The 22,124-nt window shown below is 43.9% G+C and overlaps 1 protein-coding gene across 5 annotated transcripts in view; it reads right to left on the bottom strand.

Annotated features, from left to right (window-relative positions):
* bnc2 (basonuclin 2) overlaps positions 1 to 22,124 on the bottom strand; it is a 149,378-nt gene that overhangs the window by 64,722 nt on the left and 62,532 nt on the right. For 3 of the 5 annotated variants that reach the window (XM_026360121.2, XM_026360125.1, XM_026360122.2), the window contains exon 3: positions 20,383 to 20,445. The exons of the other annotated variants lie outside the window; for them this stretch is intronic. In XM_026360121.2, the coding sequence (XP_026215906.1) occupies positions 20,383 to 20,445 (63 nt within the window). The remainder of the gene's footprint in view (positions 1 to 20,382; positions 20,446 to 22,124) is intronic. 5 annotated transcript variants of the gene reach the window in all.

Genomic DNA, 22,124 nt, shown 5'->3' with positions numbered 1-22,124 from the left:
GGATATCACAACCTCTCCCCAGGAGCAAACAAGGCAAAGAGCCCCTGCCCTAATTCACAATATGCACCATAATGTTCTCATCTGACTCCTAATGTCGTCTATAAATCTCGGGTACTCTGCTCTACATCAGTGTAATGCTTGGTATTAATAGCCTGATTTGTACAGGGGGCGTAGAGCCGCCTGTAGTCTGAACATTTCTCTTTTATCTCCACATGCGCAAGATGAAAATAAAGTCATTATTGAGAACTGTGAGGAATGTGGAGTTCTAAGAAGACACAGGACAGTTTTCTGCACAACTGGACAGTATATACTATATAACACGGGGTGACCCTTACAGATTTCACCCTCCTACACTCCATCTCTGGTTATAAACCCTATCCCATAAGCCTCTGGGGTGGTATGGCTCCTTGCCAGTAGCTGTGCTGTTGTTGGCAATGGATTTCCTTTGTGGCCTCAGTACTTGTGTAGGCCATAACATGATACACACAAAGGCCAACAAGCGTACACCAGTGTGCACGCTCACAAACACACACACACACACACACACACATATAAGTGGCATGTGCTGCACACTGAGCGCACAAACATCAACACACATAATTATGCACAAAATCACTATTCTCACCACTCATCCAGAGAAGACCCACAGCCTCATAGGAAACAAGGAGCGGAAAAAAAAGCACAGTGTATCCTTGACGGGGTTCATCTGTTTCCAGTTTGGTGCAGATGCTCATGTTTTATTGCAGCAGTCTAGTATTTCATGGCAGATTTAGCCAGTGGTTTGGTTCTCCATTCGCTACAGCTCTAATGATGGCGCATGTCTTATAAATTGTGGCACACCAATAATACTGCGCGTTTCTCGATTCTACACATTGCATCATACAGATACATACACCGTTTGCTTTTCCTTTTGCTGACAGAAATGTTTAAACGCACTAGACGACACCAGGAAATGTTAGGCACAGGTAGTGTCTGTGGGCTCGATAAATGACCTGTTTGTTGTTCAAAGTGATTCAGCAGCGCTGCCACTGAGGCTGGAACTTGATATAAAAAAGGCCACATTTACTGTTCCACTCATTTAGTGGTGAGCTTATAATGTTTTTCAGCCCTGTGGTCCTCGTGTCAACACAATGGTGTAAACCAAGATACATAGTCTTCAGCGAAAAACACCACAAGGTTTAGGACTGGGCATAAACCAAATAAATGTGAACAATGTGTTCTGAATTTGAGCTTCAGCGCTTGTTGAGTTTGTGTTATTGTTAAAGATTGTCTTGAGTTGTTACCACTGCTAATCATTTACATTACTCTTTATCTTCTTCTGCTGTTACAATTACTGTATCTGTCTTTTGCCTTATAAACATCATGATGGCCAGATGTTGCCACAAACTAAAGGCTTTCTCCGAGATGAATTTGAAATTGTGGCTTGCGTAGTATTTTCTGTTACTGTTCGGAAATGTGACGAATACATTTTAAAAAACACAACGTTCAGCTTTAATAATACTCATGCGACTTTAGACCATGAAATTCAAATTCCAAACCTACAATTCACATTCAAAACACAATTTAAAATAATTTAACACACATCTTTTTCTCCATACCTAGCAGGGTGAAGCACCCTCATATTGAAAGCAGTAGGGTTAATCACAACCACAGGTCATAGTTAATGTACCTTCTACACCCTGTCAGCTTTGACACACGCACATTTATTTCCCCCTCAATGTGTGTCAATGCCAGCAACACACACAGGAGATGCTTCTCCATCTCCAGACACAAGTGTAGAATTGAGTGTCTCTTAACTGGCTCGTTTAGTCCTGATGGCTTAAATGATTTCATCACTATTAATGACAGGGACCGGGGCTCCCCGCTATGCGTTGCCAGATGCTCGGGGACTGCTGAGCTTCCCGCTCTCTTCTCCTCATACCCGGCCACGTCTCCTCACCCCTCCTTCTGTTCAGTCTAATGATTGTCCTCTACATGCCCCCTACCATCCTATCTTTCCTGTTCTCCTCAGCCACTGCGGCTTCCTATGGATACCGAACATGGTGTAAAGATGCTATTTTGGAACTTACATTGCATGAGTGCAGGGTCAGTGTGCTGCAAGGAGCTGCAACATTGTTAACAAGTCATCCAGCCAGCATGTAATTGTCATGAATATCTGCTCCAAGTACTGAGAAGTTCTCTCTCTCTCTCTCTCTCTCTTGTTTCTCTGGGCAATTCAGTGAGCCAACAAATCAGCTATGAGCCCATTTCCTGAGCTACTACGGAGGTCAGAGGTCAGATAAAGAAGGTCAGCTGGCGCTGGACCACGCTGCCCTCAGATTTCGTTCCTCCAAATGGAATCAAAAGCCCTTTTGACAGCCCTGAGCTATCACCACCCCGAGTCCCTGCCTTTATTAGTTTCTTCGTGTAATTGTTGAGTTAAGTTTGAGACAGATGCACGGCTTTGTCTTGATGCACTGATGTGATTTTCATTCATTTGGATAATGAAAGAATTAAGTACCATTTTGCTGTCCTTTTTTTTCTCCTTTTCCCTGTCTCCTCTGTCTTGTTGAGCTCCACTGTTCCAGCTAAGTAATGACATTTTAATTTTGAGTGTGTGTCTGCAGCATGTGTGTGCATGTGTGCAGGAAACGACAAACTACTGTACTGCTCTTTAGTGAATGCAAAAAGCCTTTGTCTTTCCTGGCATTGTAACCAATAAGCTTGTTACATACACACATGAATGAGCCCTCAAAACTATAGTACAAGAAAACAGGCCTGCTATACAATCTGAGAATGGATCCTCAAAGTGTAGAGTTTGTGAACTGGAGCATATTAAAGTAAAATTAGAAATCTCTCCTCCGACATGTGTTTTCACTATGTAAAGTGCAGGTACAGTTTCCTTTGCCTTTGGATTTAATACAGTAACTGATTGCTACTTTTAAGACCTGCCAAATGTCATGCACTGCTTTTTGTTTCACACAGCAAATGAGGCTGTAGGTAAAATTTTACATAATCACTTTCTTTCACCATATAAAAGAACATTAATATCCATTTAACAATACGTGTTGTCACAGGTTGTCACTCGCGAGTGAATAAAAGTGCCAGACCCCCTCTTTCGGTGGGTCTGGCACATAAGAATAAAACCGTGTGTGTGTGTGTGTGTGTGTGTGTGTGTGGCTTTCTGTGTATATGCAGTTATATTTCCCAGAGCCTAAACCTTCATTGATTCAGTTGCTCCTGTCTTCCCAAGAAACAGGGAGAGGATTATGCCTTTAAAACAAGCTTTCTCATTGCAGATATTAGGTCATTAATTTCACAGGCTTACATATGAAAATATTGACTCTTCCCAGACACCCCACTATATCCTCTGCTCCAATCGCAGCCTTGCATAAATAAATCTTTTTAAGTATGCAACATTGATATGCCATTGATTTATCCCTTTGAGGATCTAATAAATAAGCAAATGTATTGAGTTATAGTTTAATTACTAAGGTTCTCAATTGATTTGTAAAGGGAATATTTGACCACTGTAAAATGTAATCTGGGCAGACACGAGTGTTTTTACTAAAGTGCTGTTATTCAGCTCTTTGAAACATAAATTGCATTTAATTTGAAGGTGACTCTGCTTCAGTTCAGAAATGTAAAGCACTTCCTGTAAAGTGCATGTTCTACTGAAACAAATCATGTCTGTTCTTTGAATCCATGGTGACTTTTCATTCCTGAAAATTACAGTCAACCTCTGATTCACTAAGTAGAAATACTGTGAGGAACAAGACCCGTCTACATATTTATACTTAAATTAGATAGATCACAAAAAAATGCAACTAGTCCCTGAAAGACACTCATACTCATCTGTTGGGAGCGGGTGGGACATGGGTGCAGCTTTATGTCCCCACATAGCGGATAAGGGATGGGCAGACTTTAGAGAAAACAAAAGAGCGGGAGCAAGGAAGAGAGTGAGAGTGCAAAGGTTGTCACAGACTAGTCACAGCACAGGAGGAGGGGAAGTCGAGAGGTGGAGGGAAGGATACGTTCCAACCACTCACATCTGTTATTCGTTTGTCCCGAGCTGGGAAGAAAATAGCAGGAAGCATTCTGGTGGTGGCGGAAGATGAAAAGACAAGAAGATTGACTAAAAAAACATGTGTCGCACATGCACTGTGGCTGATTGGATGTGGCTCATGGATTATCCCCGGGAGGCGTTGCCAGTTTGGAAAACATGAAGTGGTTGCGTACACGCACATAAGCAAGAAGATTGCCCTCATTCATAAAGCAGCATAGTGTCAGAGTTAGATCTACGCCTGTGGCCTCGACACGCTGGTGTCTAACCAAACCTCCCAGTTTTGATTTGGCCATCATTATGCTTACCGCTGCTACAGCTCCTATTACAAGGCCTACATCAGCTCACATCTGGGCTCCCTTCGCTGAAACACGTTCTACTCAAAAAGCAAAAGCTTGTATCATTTGTCAGGCTAAATGGCAGTCTTATGCTTTGTTCATTACCGACCCACCAGGTGTGTCCAACAGACACAAAAATACAAGCAGATGCAACAGTCATTGAAAACGCGACATGACAATGCCAAGTGGCAGCCATTAAAAGCTCGTCACTCGCCCACACGGTGGGATCTCCCATCGCTAACGAGCTGCAATGTGGCGGGACACAGACAGGTAGGACTAATGCCTCCGCAATTATGCAAAGCGCGCATATGTACGCATATGCGTGTGTTTGTGTGCAAACGCGCGTCAGCATGCAGGCGCACGTGTGCAATGCTACTTAGGGCCCATCCCACAGCTCATTAACAGTAATAAGTGACTGCCGCCACTTCTTTTATGTCAGTGGGGATGCAAGTCAATCAATAGGGTCATTTCACATCATAACGGCTTACCAGAGCACATTATGGCACTTGTTCATGGCTGAGAATGGCTGCCATTAGTGGCATAGCCAGATTAGATAAGGGTGGGATGGGTGAGTAGTGGAAGTGAGGGGGGCAGATGGAGAGAGAATTAAAAAGGAGGAAGGAGGGTGGTGGATCAATATATGGATAGTTATGGAGATAACATCACAATGGGGTGTCTGGGAAACAAAGCATATTACAGACTCCCGATTTTTTTTTCCTTGTGGGAGTGAGGCAAAGGTGTATGTGTGAGAGAGAGGAGATGTGGTTTCCTCGAGCCTCGATATGTAAGAGTCTATGAATGAGTCCATTGAGTGTGTGTGTACAAATTTGAGCATGTGTTATGAGAGAGTATGAATTACACAGATCTGCTCACAAATCTACACCATACTCAGTGTGTGTGTGTGTGGGTTTGTGTGTGTCTGGGTGGGTGTGTCTGGGAGCATGGAGGTGTGTTTGTGCGTGCTTTACTTTGGCATATGCATGTGCGATCCTGTTTAATTACAGATCAGGCTTTGAGGCAGAGGCAAACAGTGCTATAATTACAGGAAACACCTCCTTTAATATTTTATGGAAATCTACTCTACACCTGTGTGTGTGTGTGTGCGTGTGCGTGTGTGTGAGAGAGCTGTACTGAAAGTTGCAGGCATTTATTCAGCATGAGAGGAAGAAATAGAAGTTGAAAATCAGGAGAGTGAGGGGTATGTACTGTACATGTTCTGAATGACTTCTGGTTCTTTCCTTATGAGCTAGCGCCCTTCCTTCATTCCTGCTTTACTCTTCACAGTCTCTCATTTCAGATTTGTGTTTCCAAATGGCTTCGCTAAACGCCTCTTTTTCCCCACTTTTGAACTGCTTGCCTCTCAAATATTTATACTGCCTTTTACAGGGCCAAGAGACAGAGGGGTGAAGAAAGAGGGAAGACTTAGATTCATCTATTAAAGATGAGCAACATCTCAAATGCATAAAGAGGGCTGATGAACACACTTGCTCAGGGATGGAAAGGTGTAAGCCGTGGCTTAATGCTTAATGACACACTATGGAATAGGTTTACTTTTGATTTACTACAGACTAGAAGGAGCAAGGAAACACGGTGTGTTTAGAGGGAGGATTGGAAGTGATACAGCAAGATAAAGGAACTACTCATACGTTTTACTTTGTTCAAATTTTTAATTAGTTCTGCATCTGTTTTACTGCATAACACAAACTTAGTTGGCTATCATATTTTCTTGTTCCTCCAGAACTTACGGTAAACATGAAAATGTATTATATGTTGTAATTGACAACAACAGCTGCAAGTAGATGAAAAACACAAAACATTGCAATGTCATATCTACAAGTTGAGAGTCATTTAGTTATTTGTGTGTTGTTGTTGTTTTTTGTTTGTTTGTCTTTTTGAGAAGGCCAGGCAAAGGCTAAGGTGAACAAACGTTTTTTCTTAGCCTGCAGTGACACAAATGTATGCACACACACACACACACACACACACGCACACAGAAATATGCTACAGTAAGTCAGTGCCCCCTACGGTGCCTGACACGCTAGGGGACTGGGAGCAGGCTTCGCTGGTAGCATGCTTTACTACTCTTTGATATGCAGCAGTCATTAAAAATAGATGGCGAGCAATCATTACAGGCATCGGAATTAATCTAATTAGCCTATCGCACTAGGCCTCTCTGGTAACGGGGTGGGGAGGTGGGGAGGTGGGGGCATTCTGCAAACAGAGCCACCCAGCCACAAATACAGTGTAAGCAGAGAGGGCTAGGGCGCTGTGGGGTGGTAGAGGGGTGGAGGGATAATCCATCTTGACTTATTAATACGCGCAAACAAGATTTAGCTCCTCAAAGCAAACAAATGAAGCAAGTGCTAAGAGGAACAGGGGGAGAAGGGAGGGCTCGACACGGAGCAACATGGAGAGAGTGCAAGATCGAGGGAGAGCAAGAGAGGATGCATTATTTAAGCATGTGTGGACTGTATGGAAAGCTGCAACTACCAGTGGGAAAAATGGACTGAGGGCCAGAATAAAGTGTTCTCTTCAGTCCATGGTTGCACCTCAGTTTGAAGTGGACATACACTGTGAACAGAGCTTACTCTACTACTCTTTTTGAGAAGTCAAAACATGGCTAATTTGCTGAGTTGGATTCTCTCTCCAACGCCACCAACATAAAAAATACACACAGCTTCCTCACTAAAATAGATCACTATAAGGGTCACTGTGGATAGACACGAGTCCTTTATTGACTTTATAGTCAATGGAGTGCTTAGCCTACAGCCCCTCTTGACCTCTGTCATGGGTAATGCGGTTTCTAGAGAGTGTGGATAATATGCACTAAACAGAAGGAGGCAGCCTTTGTTTTTACATATAGGCTAATAGATGACAGAACACACTGGACCCACCGACTTAAGCTGGGGTAGGTCCACACTATCATGATTGAAGGTTAACGCAACTTCTTGCACAACTCCCACAATCTTCTACAGGCCTGTTTGTTTGCTTAAGAAAGTTCTTAGTGCAATTTTTTGAATGCAAGCTATGTTAAAAAAAAGTGAAGGCACTTTGTTGGTGTGGATCTGTTACTATGGGAACTGGTGGGAAAATTAAATGCAATCCAACCCAATCCAGGAAGCTGACTTCGAAGACTTATCAGATGCACTGGTTGCCACAGTGACAATCAATTTATCCTCCGTTGTAAGAAAACGGTGCACTACTCCATTTTGCTGAGTTACAAACCAAATTTTCAGGAATGTCTTCCTTTACTTTGCGTTTTATTCTGGTCCCTCTCTGTTACAATTTTTGCCCATTAAAATCTGTCAAGATTTAAAGCCTCACTTATTGGTGCCAGGACAAGCCATGCAAGCGTGTCACTGGTAGTTATGTGCTCCGGCTTGACACAGTGCCAAACTCCCCTCTCAGTGGGTTATTGGCCATTGTCTCATTCCAGATTCTCTAATGCTAGCAGACGGTCATTACCATCTCTTTGAGAGTAGGGGTCCCAGCAGTATTCAAGGGTCTAATACCCCTCAACCTCTGTCCCAGTGCGCCACTCCTTCATCAATCCATCCCCCCATCACTCCCTCGCACAGCCAGCCTCAGCACAGTCTGGAGGTGCATCTGAATACCCACAGGAGAGAGTTAGGGAAAAAAGAGGAAAAGAAAGGAGGGAGAGAAGAGAAGAGAAGAGAAGAGAAGAGAAGAGAAGAGAAGACAAGAGAGAAACAGCTAATACCAAATCTCAGATGACCAAACCAAACGAAAGTCTATCAAAAGCCAGCTCAGCAAACACAACCGCCATACTGATGAGGTACGAGCAGGGGGGAAGGTGACGAGGACACAAGACCAAAGCTTAGTTTAGACATTACTTCAGGGGTAACTGTGGCTGCACTGGGTTAAAGGGAATTTTTATCTTCAAAATATCAACATCCATTTCTTCAAAATCAAACAACTTACAAAGGCAAGTGGTTCCTTGAACTCCACAGGGTGGTAACTATGCGAATCAATCAAAATCAGAGTCTCTGGGGCAGTGGACGGATCGTAGAGATGCAACAACATTTTAACTTCGATCTCCACAAACCTCAGAATATAAAGATTTAAATTAACCTAACTATATATTTATGAACACCACGTCAGCTTTCTGTGCATGGTATTAAACAACCAAGGTAAAACATGAAAAACATTAGGATGACAAAAATCTGTGGAAGAAAGACAAAGACAGAGGCATAGAGGTGCATCTATCTACGTTTGAAAAGATGGTATCACAAGGCAGTCGAGTGTGGAATATCTTTCAAAATGAAAGCTCTTTTTGCTATTGTCCTAATTTATCACACATACGCAGAGTATTAATACAGCTGTTGGTGAGCTGTAACTGTAGGTGCCATGAGGAAAAACACACACCGGAGAAAAACCCAAAGGCGCAACAATGGACTTAAGAGTGCTGAAAGCAGAACGACTCAATGAAACAGGAAAGGTGTATTTTACAGGGGTAACAATGTGCTGTAGCAAAGAGAGAAAAAGAAAAGACAATCTAAACCTTTTTTTTTTTTTTTTTTTTGGCACTTTTTAAATCCAACTTCTGCTTTCACTCCCCCCTACCCGCCGTCACCAAGTTAAGTTACAGACATGAGGCGAAGGAATGAGGGAGGCAGAGTGGTAACATACGGTACCATGAGCGGGACGCCGGCCCTCCCTGACATGACGTGCACTGAGCAAGAACCGCTCCCTGGCCCCCACAGGCAAGCACACACAAGCACAAAACACACACATACAGTATTTAGACAGAATATGTAGGGTACATATGCAGACCACTCTGCCAAATGCAAGCAGATGATATGATTGTGTTCTCCTGGATGCACACACACAGTGGATAGACACACTCGCACACACACATACACCCCCACCGCTTCACTTCCTTCCTCTGTTCCTCCCGCTGCAGCACGCTCTGCATGTGTCCTGTCATATCTCCTTTAGCCCATAATTGTCCCAACTTATGGTGTTCCTTCCTGCAAGTCACAGTTTAGGGGAAGTGAAATCCTTCTAAGTGACTGTCACAATGCATCAGCCTCAGGCGAGGGATACAAACACGCTTGCTTCTCTCTCCCCCCTCCCTCCCACCTCCTGTCTCCTTCAGTCCCCCAAGCTGCCTCCCTTCATCCCCGCTCACTATCCCTCACTTTAAGTGTTTTCTTGCTGAGATGCTTCACTTGCTCTTTCACTTTATCTCCCTCTGTCGCTCTGTCTCTGTTTTTTTAAGCAGTCACTCTATCAGTACACACTTCGCTTCCTCCCTCTTTCACTCTCGCTTTCTCTGCGTTCCCACCCTGCCTTTAACCCGAGAGGAGCGCAGTAGTCACAACTTCACGCTGCCATTAGGTTTTGTCTGTGACTTGCTCTCTGCAGAGTCCTCAACCCCCGCCCCCCCTTCCAGCTACATTAACTGGGAGAAGTTAAATTTGCTTCTACTCCACATTTCCTTGGAAGGCCCAGTCTCTCCTTGACACATTTTCAAACCCAAAAACACACACAGAGACAAGCTAAAGTAGACGAGTGTGTGTTCTCTGGACAGACAAGTGTGACCTTAGTTGTGACCCCGACATGTCACAACCCTGTGATGCATGTGTCACTTCTTCTCTGCCTCTCACCCAGTAGATTAGATGCACACACCCTTTTTTCTCTTGTTGTGCACCACTACACACAAAAACACTGACTAATCATTCCCGTCAACTTAATGCACTTCTTATTCCAGGTTTTCTTCTTCTATAGCTCAATAATGCAACAAAAAACTAAAACTGCAGCCTAATGTAGCACAAAGGGACCTAACTAACTCTAGCAAACACAAGAAAAGCAAATGTCGGTAAATGGTTTAAACTACCGAGGAGATATGTGCTTATTTTGGGACACAGTCGTGTGCATGCGTGCACCCATGTGTGCCGTATGTGCTTTCTCCTTTTAGGTGTTTTTCTATTAGGCCTGTCAGGACCGGTATTGGTGCTTTATTGAGCATTTTATTGGAGCTGTAGACAGATCAGCCGCTCATCAACCTTTCATCGGCCAATCGTTTGCTGTGAGGGGAGGGACCAAGGAGGTCTGGCAGAGACGGACACTCGGCAGGGGAGGAGGGAGGAGGCGGGTGGTCACTCACTCATCACTTGGATGCAGTCTGGCACTCAGTGTGTGTGTGTATATATATATATATATGTGTGTGTGTGTGTGTTTGTGTGAGCGAGAGAGAGACGAGGAAAGGGTCAGTCACTGGTCACCAGATGGTAACTGTTTGGGCTGAACCACAGCTAGGAAGAAACAGGACGACAGTCTTTTTACTCCTTAGTAGTTCTTTCTGTCTTTCCCTCATACTCTCACATATGAGAACGATAGGTGATAATGGACTCTAACAAATCTACACCTCTTGGCTAGGGGCCTCGACTCCGACTCAGAAAGCAGACAGTCTGTCCGACTCAGGAGCCCAAGTATAACACACCATTACATACTCGGCGGACAGTGGGACCAGTGACCCTTATTGTACACCGCTCAGTTTCCAGAAGCACTCATTTGTTGATGAATGACATTTACACCAGTGGAATTCACTGCGGTTGGCTGCTACATGTAGAAGCCATTGCTTTGCACTGCAGGAGTTGGTTAAGTTTTAAATACAGCGAGCTGTGCGAGACCTTGTCACTGTGTGTGGCCTTACAATGTGCAGGCTACTGCTGCTCTGGATATTAGCTCTTCTGTATGTCTGGCTATTAAATACCAATCCCCAGCCACACACATACATACCACTTCCCTTTCAGTCTCAAAGTCAGGGACATAACAGTTTTGGCTGGCGAATATTGTGTGGGCCACAAGGAGAAGGAGAGAAAAACCAACTGTTCTCTTAGGTGAAACCTTCCAGCTGGAGACAGAAGAGGGGGAAAATAGAAACAGGCATTTGCCAGGACAAGGGGAGCAAAGTTGCTTGAAGGAGCACTTGTGACTGAGCAAAAAAGTGTGTCAAGCTAAGGGGTGAGTCAGTCATACAAAGACGGGAGACAAGGAAGCTCATGGGAGCTGGAGAACAAATCGAAGCAGAAAGAGAGGGAAAAATCAGCATTTGAGCGGCGTGAGCGAGCGTAGAAGTAGTAGAAGCAGAACCAGTAGAAGTTAAGAGTGAAATTGTAAAATACAGAAAAAAAAAGGAAAGAAAGTAGAGAAGCTCCAGCAGCTGGACTGCTCCTGCTAATTCAGCACTTTAGCAAATCAATGCCACTTGAGGAGTACAATCCGTACTCTGAGCTCAGCTAGACGCATCAGTGAGACTGTGTGTGTGTTTGTGTGTGTGTGTGTGTGCAGCTGGAGGGTTGGCGATGTTGGTGTGGGGTCGTTCACAGTAGTCCACATTAGGGTCCAGTAATGTGTTAATTTATTACTCTATCACCCCAGACGCCTGCATTATCCATCTGTGTCACATGCTAGGCCTACTATATCTATCATCCAGAGGGGGGAAATGGCCAGTTCAGAAAGATTAAGCCACTGGTCGCACAATTTCTTCTTTCTTCCCCTTCCTTTCTTTCCCTTTAGCCTTATCTGTAGCATTCCTCCAACCCCGCTCCCTTTGTCCACAGCTCCCCGGGTTAGGGTGATCAATTAGGACTTGACAGACTTCTCAGTCCAGGCTGACCAGTGGAGCTCTAGAGGCCCGGCAGACATCATCACTACCGAGAGACGGAGCGGTTACGCTGGACTTTAACACCCTCTCTGGCCCAGGAGGGGTCCTGAAAGGGTGGCCGTGTTAGCATCAGTGATCAGAAGTAATTCAGAAATTGAATTACAACACACTGACAAACACTGGCTCTGTTTGAAAAGACATATCAGTCAGTGACACATAACACAGTCTGTCTTAACACCACCGGAGCTGTGATTTTCCAGGTTTCCAGCCCATGTTTGGGGCATTAATGTTGATATTTCCATAAAATATTATGTAGCAGTAAAGTATACTTTTTCCCTGTTGACGTTGTCGAAACATGCAAACAACGTGCCGTATTTCTTGAGTAAACGTGGCAGTGTGTGCGTGTAAGTGTTTGTCAATTTGTGTCTGTGCGGGTGGCTCATGCTCTCTTTGTCAGTAGCAGCAGGCACTAATAACACACAGGGGGGAAATGATCAATACTTACCCTCTCTATTCAATTTCACAACATCACTGCTATCACCAGGCGCACACAAACACATACCGACTCACACACACACACATGTTAACGTGAATATGCCGATGTGAGCGTGAGACACAAGGCCTTTGGCTAACAGATGTAGCCAGAGGGTTGGCCAAAGCAGGAAAATGAACTTTGTTGTAAATACAAGTAACACAGTGATATTTATTTAGTTGGAGATACTCCCCTCTGTCCTGGGAGAGAGGCAGTGAACATGAGATACGGAGGCTAAAGGATGGGTGGGGGGTTTGATAGGAAAGACAAGCTGGCAATTTCACCTTTAAGGAGTGCAACAGTCATCACGAGAGGAGAAAGGGAATCTGCCCATTAAGGCTAAGTGGATGTCTATTAGATCATGGAGGTAAGGAGGTGGGCATTAACCATCAGTCCGACTCACAAACAACCTTGTCTGCCCCTGGACGAGTGTAGTACACAGTCATCGTGTTGAGATCATTTAAAGTTTCTCATAAAGTTAATAGAGCGGTTTTACAGAAAGAGAAATGCAGCTCTCTGGACTTTGTAAAATGCGCCCATCCTCTATTCAAAACTATTTATTTTGAGAGCGACTGTCAGGGACATCACCTCTGTGCAAATGAAGGCAATTAAAAGACTATCAAAGTCACCACCCAGTCCTATGAGATCAAACAAACCCTCTGCCCTCCTTTATACTGCTCTCTCCGTATGTCCCCTTCACTCCACTCCCCCCAGCCTCCTCCTTATCACTGCAATACAGTTAATCCTCCCTCTCTCCTTCTCCTTCCATCGCGGCGTCCCTCTGGGAGTACGCAAAAGGCTAAAAGGAGGAGGCACATTTGCCACTTGCCTGCGACACATAATACGGTGCAGGCAATCAACTTTGCCTTGACATGTATTTGCTCATCTCTGGGACACACATATCCCTGCTCCCCCCACTGCTGCTGGGAAATTGAGGGGTGAGAATGGGGGGCTTAGACAGAGTGAAGGAGGGGGAGCCTAAATTAACACTTGACATTCAATACGGTCAGGTCCTTAATTGGCCGGGGCCTTCCTGAGAAGGCAATTTTCTATTCCCCAAACTGCCCCCGCACTGCGCCTTGTGCCAGTGTCATCTGTGCATGTGTGTGTGTGTGTTTTAGGAAAGCGAGAAACTGCATCTGTGTGTGTGTGTGTGTGTGTGTGTGTGTGTGTAAGTATGTGCCTGATAAAAACTGAGACAATGTGTGCATGAATATATCTGCGTGTGGCTGTGCGAGTTTGAGCCTGGGCCCTGTCCTGAGAGAGACCCTCAGGTCCCTTCCCTCTCTCTAATGAGGCTGGATGAATTAGCACTACGTGACATGATTTGAACAGCGGTGCCCCCCCCCCCCCCAGTTACACCTCCCACCCCTCCGCGAGCGTTCCCCTCCCTCCTCTTTGTCCTTCTCCCTTCCTCATCCCCAGTTTTTTCTTTTTCTCAAAGCAATGGCAGGCATCTGGTGGCCGAAAAAATGCCAGGAGCAGCCCCGCGGCTCTCGCCTTTATGCGCTGCTGCTGCTGCTATATGCAACGAGCATACACACATACACACAAACACACGCACACCTAGGCACTATACACACAATGAAACACTTTTGCCCATCCTCCCATTCCTTTCCCACTCACACACACATACTCACTTGCACTTCCCCGTGGATCCAGTTACGGTTGATGTTATTACAGCTTTCAACCTGAGAGGTATTAGGCTTCCTTTAACAGATCTGACAGCATTTACAACACAGGCAAGTCGACGCCTTTAATCGCCTCTGTGACTTCAGCCTATTACCAATTGATCTCAAAGAGAGCCTCCTCCTCAACTTCTGACTGACGCACAAGCTGTCGGCTTCTTTTCCTCTCCTTTGTCATAATGCGTAGTCTCTCGCATCCTGTAAACCCGACTGCTCTTTAAGTGCTATCACTTCACTTTATTTTCCAGCAATAACTCTCGCAGCCATTTGCTTATAATATTTTTATTATTGATGTTGTTGAGTTATAACTGGTTGCACATTGATCCATCACAATAGATCACCTTTGCCCTCTCAAGGCCCCGTTTGAGCCACGAACGAGGTGCCAAATTTATGAGCCTAATGGCTGTGCAGAAAAATAACAATAAATCTAGGTGACAAATCCCTTGTTGGCACCTTTTACAAATCTAAAATGATCAACAAGCTGTGAAGTAATGGCCTGGATCACAGAAACAAAAGCTGCAAATTCTTTTGTATTTGGAGGAAACATATCAAATGGATTAAATGCCATAAAATATTAAATGCCAGTCAGAGTCACACACATCACCAAGCGGACAGCGCTCCAACAAAGCACTTATCGCTGAGTGTGTTTCCCGACAATGGAGGAGGCAGCTCAGGCCATTTACAGAGAAAACATCAACATAGAGAAAGCAAGTGTATACGCGTCTGTGTGTGCCTTCGCGTTTGAACAACACAAACACATCTTCCACTTTTAACACACATAAAAACTGTTTTTTTTTTTTTTTTTCTCCGTACAAGAATTCTCACTTTGTTTCCTGGTTAAAGACCAAAGCTGTCGCCTCGATCACACTACAAATGTCACAGGTCACTGCTGTCTGAATGGCACAGACACAGGTTCAGTCCAGTTCGCAGTGAGCTAATTAGATCATGTGTGACTTAAAGGACATTAAAGATTAAAAGTAACATGTGATTGGCTGCGTAGAGACTGATTCAATTCAGCTTGTGTGTTTGGGGCCGGCCACATTGGTCCGATGAAGAGTTCTGCTAAGTGATAACACACAGTGTCTCTCCCATCTAGCCCAGATGCACACACACACACACACACACACACACGTTGTGGTATTTCACTGCACTGCATACACACTCAGAACACACACTCGCAAAAACAAAAGCCACCCAGAGTCTGAGTTTGCCAGAAAAACACGAGCTGTGGGATGCCAAGGCAGCTGCATTTAACAGTGGCCATTAAACGTTATTAATCCAACAGCGCAAACATCTTTACAAAGTCAGCAGAGCGCACAAACAAATGCTTACACATGTTGCTTTAACACTTTGTTCACAACAAGGAGTAGCTAATGAGTTTAGACTCAAGTTTTGTCAGAGGGTTAAAAATGGCACCATTGTTAGAAAGTAATTGACAGAATCTGCATGAAGAAAAGACAAAATAGGAGTGTGAAATCAGGTATTTATGCCTGTAGGGCTGCATATCTTTGCAATTGTGTGTGTGTGTGTGTGTGTGTGTGTGTGTTGGCTACGAGCCTACCACAGCCTGTACCACTAGCCTCCCTTCTCCAGAACCTCCCTAAAATCCTCCCTGGGCCTCTAGCAATCAAATCTCCACGGTAAGCTGGAGACAGAACAGAACAGAGTGGAGAGATAGATGGAGAGTAAAACATGGGAGCAAGAAGAGAAATGAAACAGAAAATAGTGGTTGGGGTGGTGGTGGTGGTGGTGGTGGTGGGGGGACCTGTCTACTCCACCTCCCATCCCAGACTTGAACCTATGCATTAGGAGCTGGAGCGTATTTATTCTTGCCTGTGTGCACACAGGTTGTCCTCGCCTCACACGTGAACTGCAGACGTGAAATCACTGTTACCTGTTGGAAAGCCATTTTCTTTTCCACAACAGCTTTGATAATTTGCCAGCACATTGGAAATGTACAGTAGGACAAGCACACGCTCACACAACAGAACATGTCGGATTAGTAGGTGAAAGAGACAGAGTCAACCGTGAGCCCGGAACAAAATTACCATCATTATCCATAACCGTAAATAAGCCCGATGATGATTATGATGATGGTTTTAACAATAATAATAGCAATTCACCCTGAGTGCTTTTTCAAATAACAGTGACAGCATTAGCCACATCGCCAACAGAAAAATGAAAGGCTCTGTGCCTTGAGAGTTCTTGCTCGTTGCCACTGCTGATGGGGCAAATTGGCAGGCAGCGCGAGCAAACGTGGGTCCTTAAAGACAGATGCAAAAATAGCAGGCATGTCTGTTTGCCCATTGTGCTGGAGCTGCTCCAAAGAAAACAAAAAAAGGAGTTGAGGAATAACAGGAAAAGGGAAAAGCCATGCTGAAGGTATGCCCAGGGTCATGTCACTTAGCACAGGTCACACCTAATGTCACCTTCCTCTGGATCCCGAACGGGAAAGAGAGGAACCTCTCCCAGAAATCTCTACGCCACATGCTCGTGTCTTAAAACGTTTCCTCTCACTCTCTTTTTCTTTTTCACTGAAGTCACTTATGTGTGGTGACCTGCTCCTCTCTGCTGGTCGCAATCTCGGGGTCACTGAAGCCAACGCGGGCCCCTCCCAGCTCTCAACACCCCAACAACCTCTGGTACCGCCACTTCACCCTCACACGTACACACAAGACACAACTATACTTCAACCCTTTCATAACTGCGTGGACCTTGGTGACAGCTGCTGCATTCCTGCTATGTGTGTGTGTGTGTGTGTGTGTGTGTGTGTGTGTTGCTGCCCCTGGCCCTGTGCTTATGTCCCCCCTCATTAGCCAGTAGCAGGGTGGTGACATCCTGAGCGACTGGCCCTTCAAACACACATTTCCTCTTCACGCCGGCGAGTTCTCTCCTCTGCAGGAAACTAAACCCAAAGACAAATAACTAACGACCTTCTATTGAAAGAAAATGAAAGAAGGAAAAATACCTGCACAGACTTTCACAGAGAATAAAAAAAAGAAGCGTCTCTCATAAATATAACACTGTTCCTCGCTAACATCACACACACTTCTGTTATTCTGTTGTAACATTACAGTCTGTCATGATTTTCCAAGTGAAATGAGGAACTAATCAAATGCCACAGACAAGGCCGACTTTATTAAGCCCTGTCTTTAACTGCCACATGCTAGATTTATTTAAAACTAATCAACCCTAAACACAGAAAACACAAACAACCGAAGGAGAAGGGTACTTTCCTTCTTTCCTTTTGACACACACATGCCCACACGGGAATCAAAAAGTCCCTGGGAAAGAGCAGATGATTCTTCATTTCATTTCTTCCCAAACACACACACACTGCTCCACCAGACATTTCAAGAAGAAACCCTTTTTTTTTTTTTTTTTTGATGTCCGTAATAACACGTCATCTCATCAGTTCATCATCGTACATCATTCCGTATCCTCCCCAGAATTCGTGCCTTCGTGGTGCGCGAGGCTGCCGTCTCCTCAGAACAAACAGCTGACACGGAGCCCGTGATTGATGCTCACATGATGCTTATTGATCGCTGGCTGACACGGGTCTCTCGCACAGAGTCGGGGTCAGTGCTTACCCATAACAGTGGTCCTGCAGGGCACTGCTGCACAGCTACAGAGGTTACTGTATGACCCGGGACACGCATGGTCGTGGACGTGTGCAGGGAGGAATATTTTGTAGAGAGGCTTAGCTCAAGCATATACTTTAAAAATAAAACTGGAATTGTTTTGATGGTTTTTAAAGGAGGAGGCAGAGAGGCAAAGAGAAATGAACAGAGGTGTCTGAAGGAGGAGTCACACTGAAGTTTTCTTAACACAACCACCATCACAGAGTGAATTAAAACCGCTGTTGGTTGATTTTAGTCACTTAAACGTCCACAGTAAATTATTTCTTAAAGGCCACAATAGGGCATCTGATTATTTTAACGTATGGTCACATTTCACTTAGAATGAAAGACGGGATTGAAAATGTCATTATACAAAGATTATAGAAGTTTAAAGTAAAAATGTTGTGGACGTCATATCTCCCCCGTTGGTGCCTGGGTAAATATAGTGGGGACCACAGCATGAATGGGACCTTGTACATCCTCCTACTCCGTCAAACTAGATGGGCTCTTAATAGTACACACACACAGTAAATCTACAAGTAGCTGCAGCCACCTTCCCACTCGGTGTTACTCTTAACATTTCTGCGCTCTCTGCAGCAGAAATAATGCTGCCTTCAGGAAAACACTCAGATCATCAACGGTTGCATATGCACAAAGACTGAGAGGGGTGCCTGCCGACTGAATGCCACCGCGGCCCTTTTCAGCGATGCTTATGTGATCTGGACTTGCAATAATTCCTTTACACAGCGAAAGAGCTGAAAACAACTTTACAGGGACAGGTGCTATTAGGGAGATATGTTCTGACTTTAAACCTTCTATAACCAGGTGAAGAGAAACCCCCTTATCATGTCCACATCTTGGAGAAACATTGTGCTCCTTCTGACAGTTGTGGACAGAGCCTTATTAGAATTGACACACATACATGTCCTTTGTTGCACAGGTTCAATCTTAAGAACCCAGTAGCAGGAGAATAAACTTCAATAAATCAGCAGCTGTGTGTGTGTGGGGGGGGAGGGCTGTAGAGGAATAATAAGAGGAGAGAAACGACAGTGAAAGAGGAAACAGTGAGAGACAGAGATGTAGAAGAAGAAAAAGAAAAAGTAGTAATGGGGGAAGTGGTGCGTGTCTTTTCTGCAAATCTCCTCTTTCACCTCTGCTCTCTTCCAGCTCTCCAACCAAGGCCAGCCAAGAGACACTTCACCTCGCACCCGCACACACGTGGAGCCAGAACCAACACTGAAACGCACACACACACACACACACACACACTCACAACACAGCACTCGCAGTCACACAACTGGCATATGACCATTTAGCCACCCACTCAGAAAAAGAAATGGCAAAAGCACAGACATGAATACCTTGACGCACACATTCACATACATAAACTTCAGTGTCAGAACACACACACACACACACACACACACACACATATGCTTGACACCAGATACATGCACAGTACATATAGGCATCCATATGCTCTGTGTGCAATGACCCATCAAAAACAGACATGGAAATAATAACAGTTGAGTGTAACGACACATACGCGTTCACTCACTGTGGATAATTCTACACATATGCGTCAAATCACTGCCTCCCAGTCCCTCACACTGGTACGAAGCAACGCATATGCACCGCATATGCAACACACAAGACGCCTGTTCCCCACTGCGTAAAACAACGTGCATACACGCACACACTCGCCGCTGCATCGCTGTGTTAATGGGCACATTAGCGCGTTCTGTGATTTGCACTGAAGAGGACAGCATCAACCCCACTTCTTTAACTCAAGGCAAAACAAGGCAGAGCATGTTTTTCGAGCCCTCAGGAGTAACAATGTTCAGTTTCAGTTGCTGAAAACAAACACATACAGGCAGGACAGTGCAAGAATGTGTAAAATAAAGGGGAAGCTGTGAGTGTAACACTGATCCCAGACAGAAGTTCAGAAATGGCAAACATGAGAGAAATGTTGACGAAAGATGGAAATGGAAGAACTAAAACCACACTCTAGAAAACCACAGTAGAGCTTTAAGGTGGATTTTTAAAAAAATAACCTATAGAGCAAAATACCTGCATGCTGCATTCGAACACAGTCATAAAAACTGATTTTCACCTTTTCCAACAATCACGTTGTCATATCATGTAGGGTGAAAAATAAATAAGCCTGCTTATAACTTTATCTAAATATTGCATTGACCTAATGTTACCATAGTCTCTTTGTGCCTTTTTGGCATAATTTTAATTTGATTTTAATTTAACAAATAGTTAATGTGAGGAAGAGAAACACTGCAGGCTTGTGGGCTGTGAGGTTTTAATTTCGCAGAATTAAAAAAATGCATGTAAATTTAAAAGAATGGAAACAGTCAAACATTTAAATTACTCTGTATTATTATTATTATTATTATTATTATTATTATTATTATTATTATTATTATTTCCAATGTGTGAAGCCCTAGCTGTAATAGCAGTCCCTGTGTGAGGTGAAGCAGGCAGTGCTGAGAGCAGACAGAAGCTGTGATGCCACTGTACCTCTTCCAGGTCTCGGCCCATTGTCGACCTGTCGCACTTCAAAGGAAGCCGCGTTACAGCACCCTTGCAAAAAGAAAAGGAAGATGCTATTTTAGAGATATTTTTAAAAGACATAACACTGACTTGTATCTTATTGTCCGCAGTGTGCTGTGAGCCAGGGTGGCTGCATCAGATCCTCCAGTGAAGGTGAAGCCACATATTTTATGAGCTCTCCCACATTCCTCTGATTTAAAGCGGAGAGGAGGAGAAAAAAAAAAAAAAAAAGCAAACCAGATGCGGCCTACGGCTTCTGTATTGTACAGGAATTATCCCTGATGAACCAATTAGTCTCGTAGCATCACTTAACTCCGAGGTTTTTAACTTGCAAGTGTCGATATCCTCAACCACGCATGTGCAGCATCGGGTCAATTTAGGCTCCAAATATTACCACTAATAATGTCTGGGGAATTATTCAACACCTAATTAATTTTTGGATATTTTTTTTTTCTACCATAAAAATAATTATTAATGCAAAAGTTCCCTGTTGCATTGTTCTGATTTCTGACCATTATGAAGCTGAGAAAACAGACAGTATCACAGTATTTATCGAATCCATTTCATTGATTTTTTTTATTTTTATTTATTTTTTTTTAATTGCACGTTGTTTATGCTGTTTCCTGGACTATGAAGGTTGTGAATCTCCTGCATCGTGGCCTGGACAAATAGGTTTCTTCACAAATCGAAAGCATGTGAAGGCCTGTTAAAGGACGTGCAAATGAAACATGATGTGTAAAGAGAGTCGCCTCCATCGCTTCGTCCGAGAAACCATAATCAAAAAGCTGAGGATTGTTTATCAATGTGCAATCTTAACACCGCACTTAATAAAACATAAGAAACATATTTAATTCCCCTTCTTTATTTTTTTTTTCTTCTAAATTCTAACAACATAACCTCAAGCCAAATATTTAGGAAGCAGACGTTTCATTATCGCCTAAATGTCTCACTCACTTTCTAATTTAATTTATTCATTCAGAAAGAATTGCAGCCGAAACATTTAATGAAAATGTAAATAAAAACTCCAGTGAGTCAAAAATAGGAGCAGAAGTAAATTCTGAGGAGACGTTTTTCGTTTTCAGTCTGTTTTGATCAGGTAACTTAAAGAAGCAGGTGCAGCGTTTAATGGCTGAACTATTAAACAGGTGACAGAATAAAATTAAATAAAAACATTTTATATGAAATTTCCTGACTCACAATTTCATAATAAAAATATGTGCTTTACTTTCTTTGCAGGCTTCAGTCACTGATGAAATGATGAGACACCTGCTCTGAACCACAGCGCATTTACGTCATTTTAAAAGTGATGAGACACCAGGTTCGTGACGATATCTGATATGTGTCCTTATTTTTATGTAGATGTGTGTGTGTGTCTGTGGGAGTTAGAACAAATCCACACTGTCTCTCCACTTGTTCTGGCTGTGGTGATGTTCTGCACCTCACCACAGCCGCATCTGTCCTGAGCCAAATGCGCAGAACTATTTTCTGCGTCTCTCATCGATCAGGCAGAAATAATGATTTGGGCCTAACAACGATAAAAATACCGCATCCCTCGTGTCACCAAGTGGATCCTTAAGGGAGAGAGAGGAGAGATTTTTTGAAACACAAGCCCACAACGCGTTTCTCTCCTCCAACACCCCAGGGTGCGCCAGCCTCGGCAAACACAAAGTCATTATTGGTTAGATTCCAATAAGGCGAGTCTGTCAAGG

Source organism: Anabas testudineus, chromosome 1 (assembly GCF_900324465.2).
Source record: "Anabas testudineus chromosome 1, fAnaTes1.2, whole genome shotgun sequence".
In the NCBI taxonomy this organism is placed as follows: domain Eukaryota; kingdom Metazoa; phylum Chordata; class Actinopteri; order Anabantiformes; family Anabantidae; genus Anabas; species Anabas testudineus.
Note: the sequence above shows the minus strand (reverse complement) of the source record. Positions and strands in the feature narration are given on the sequence as shown.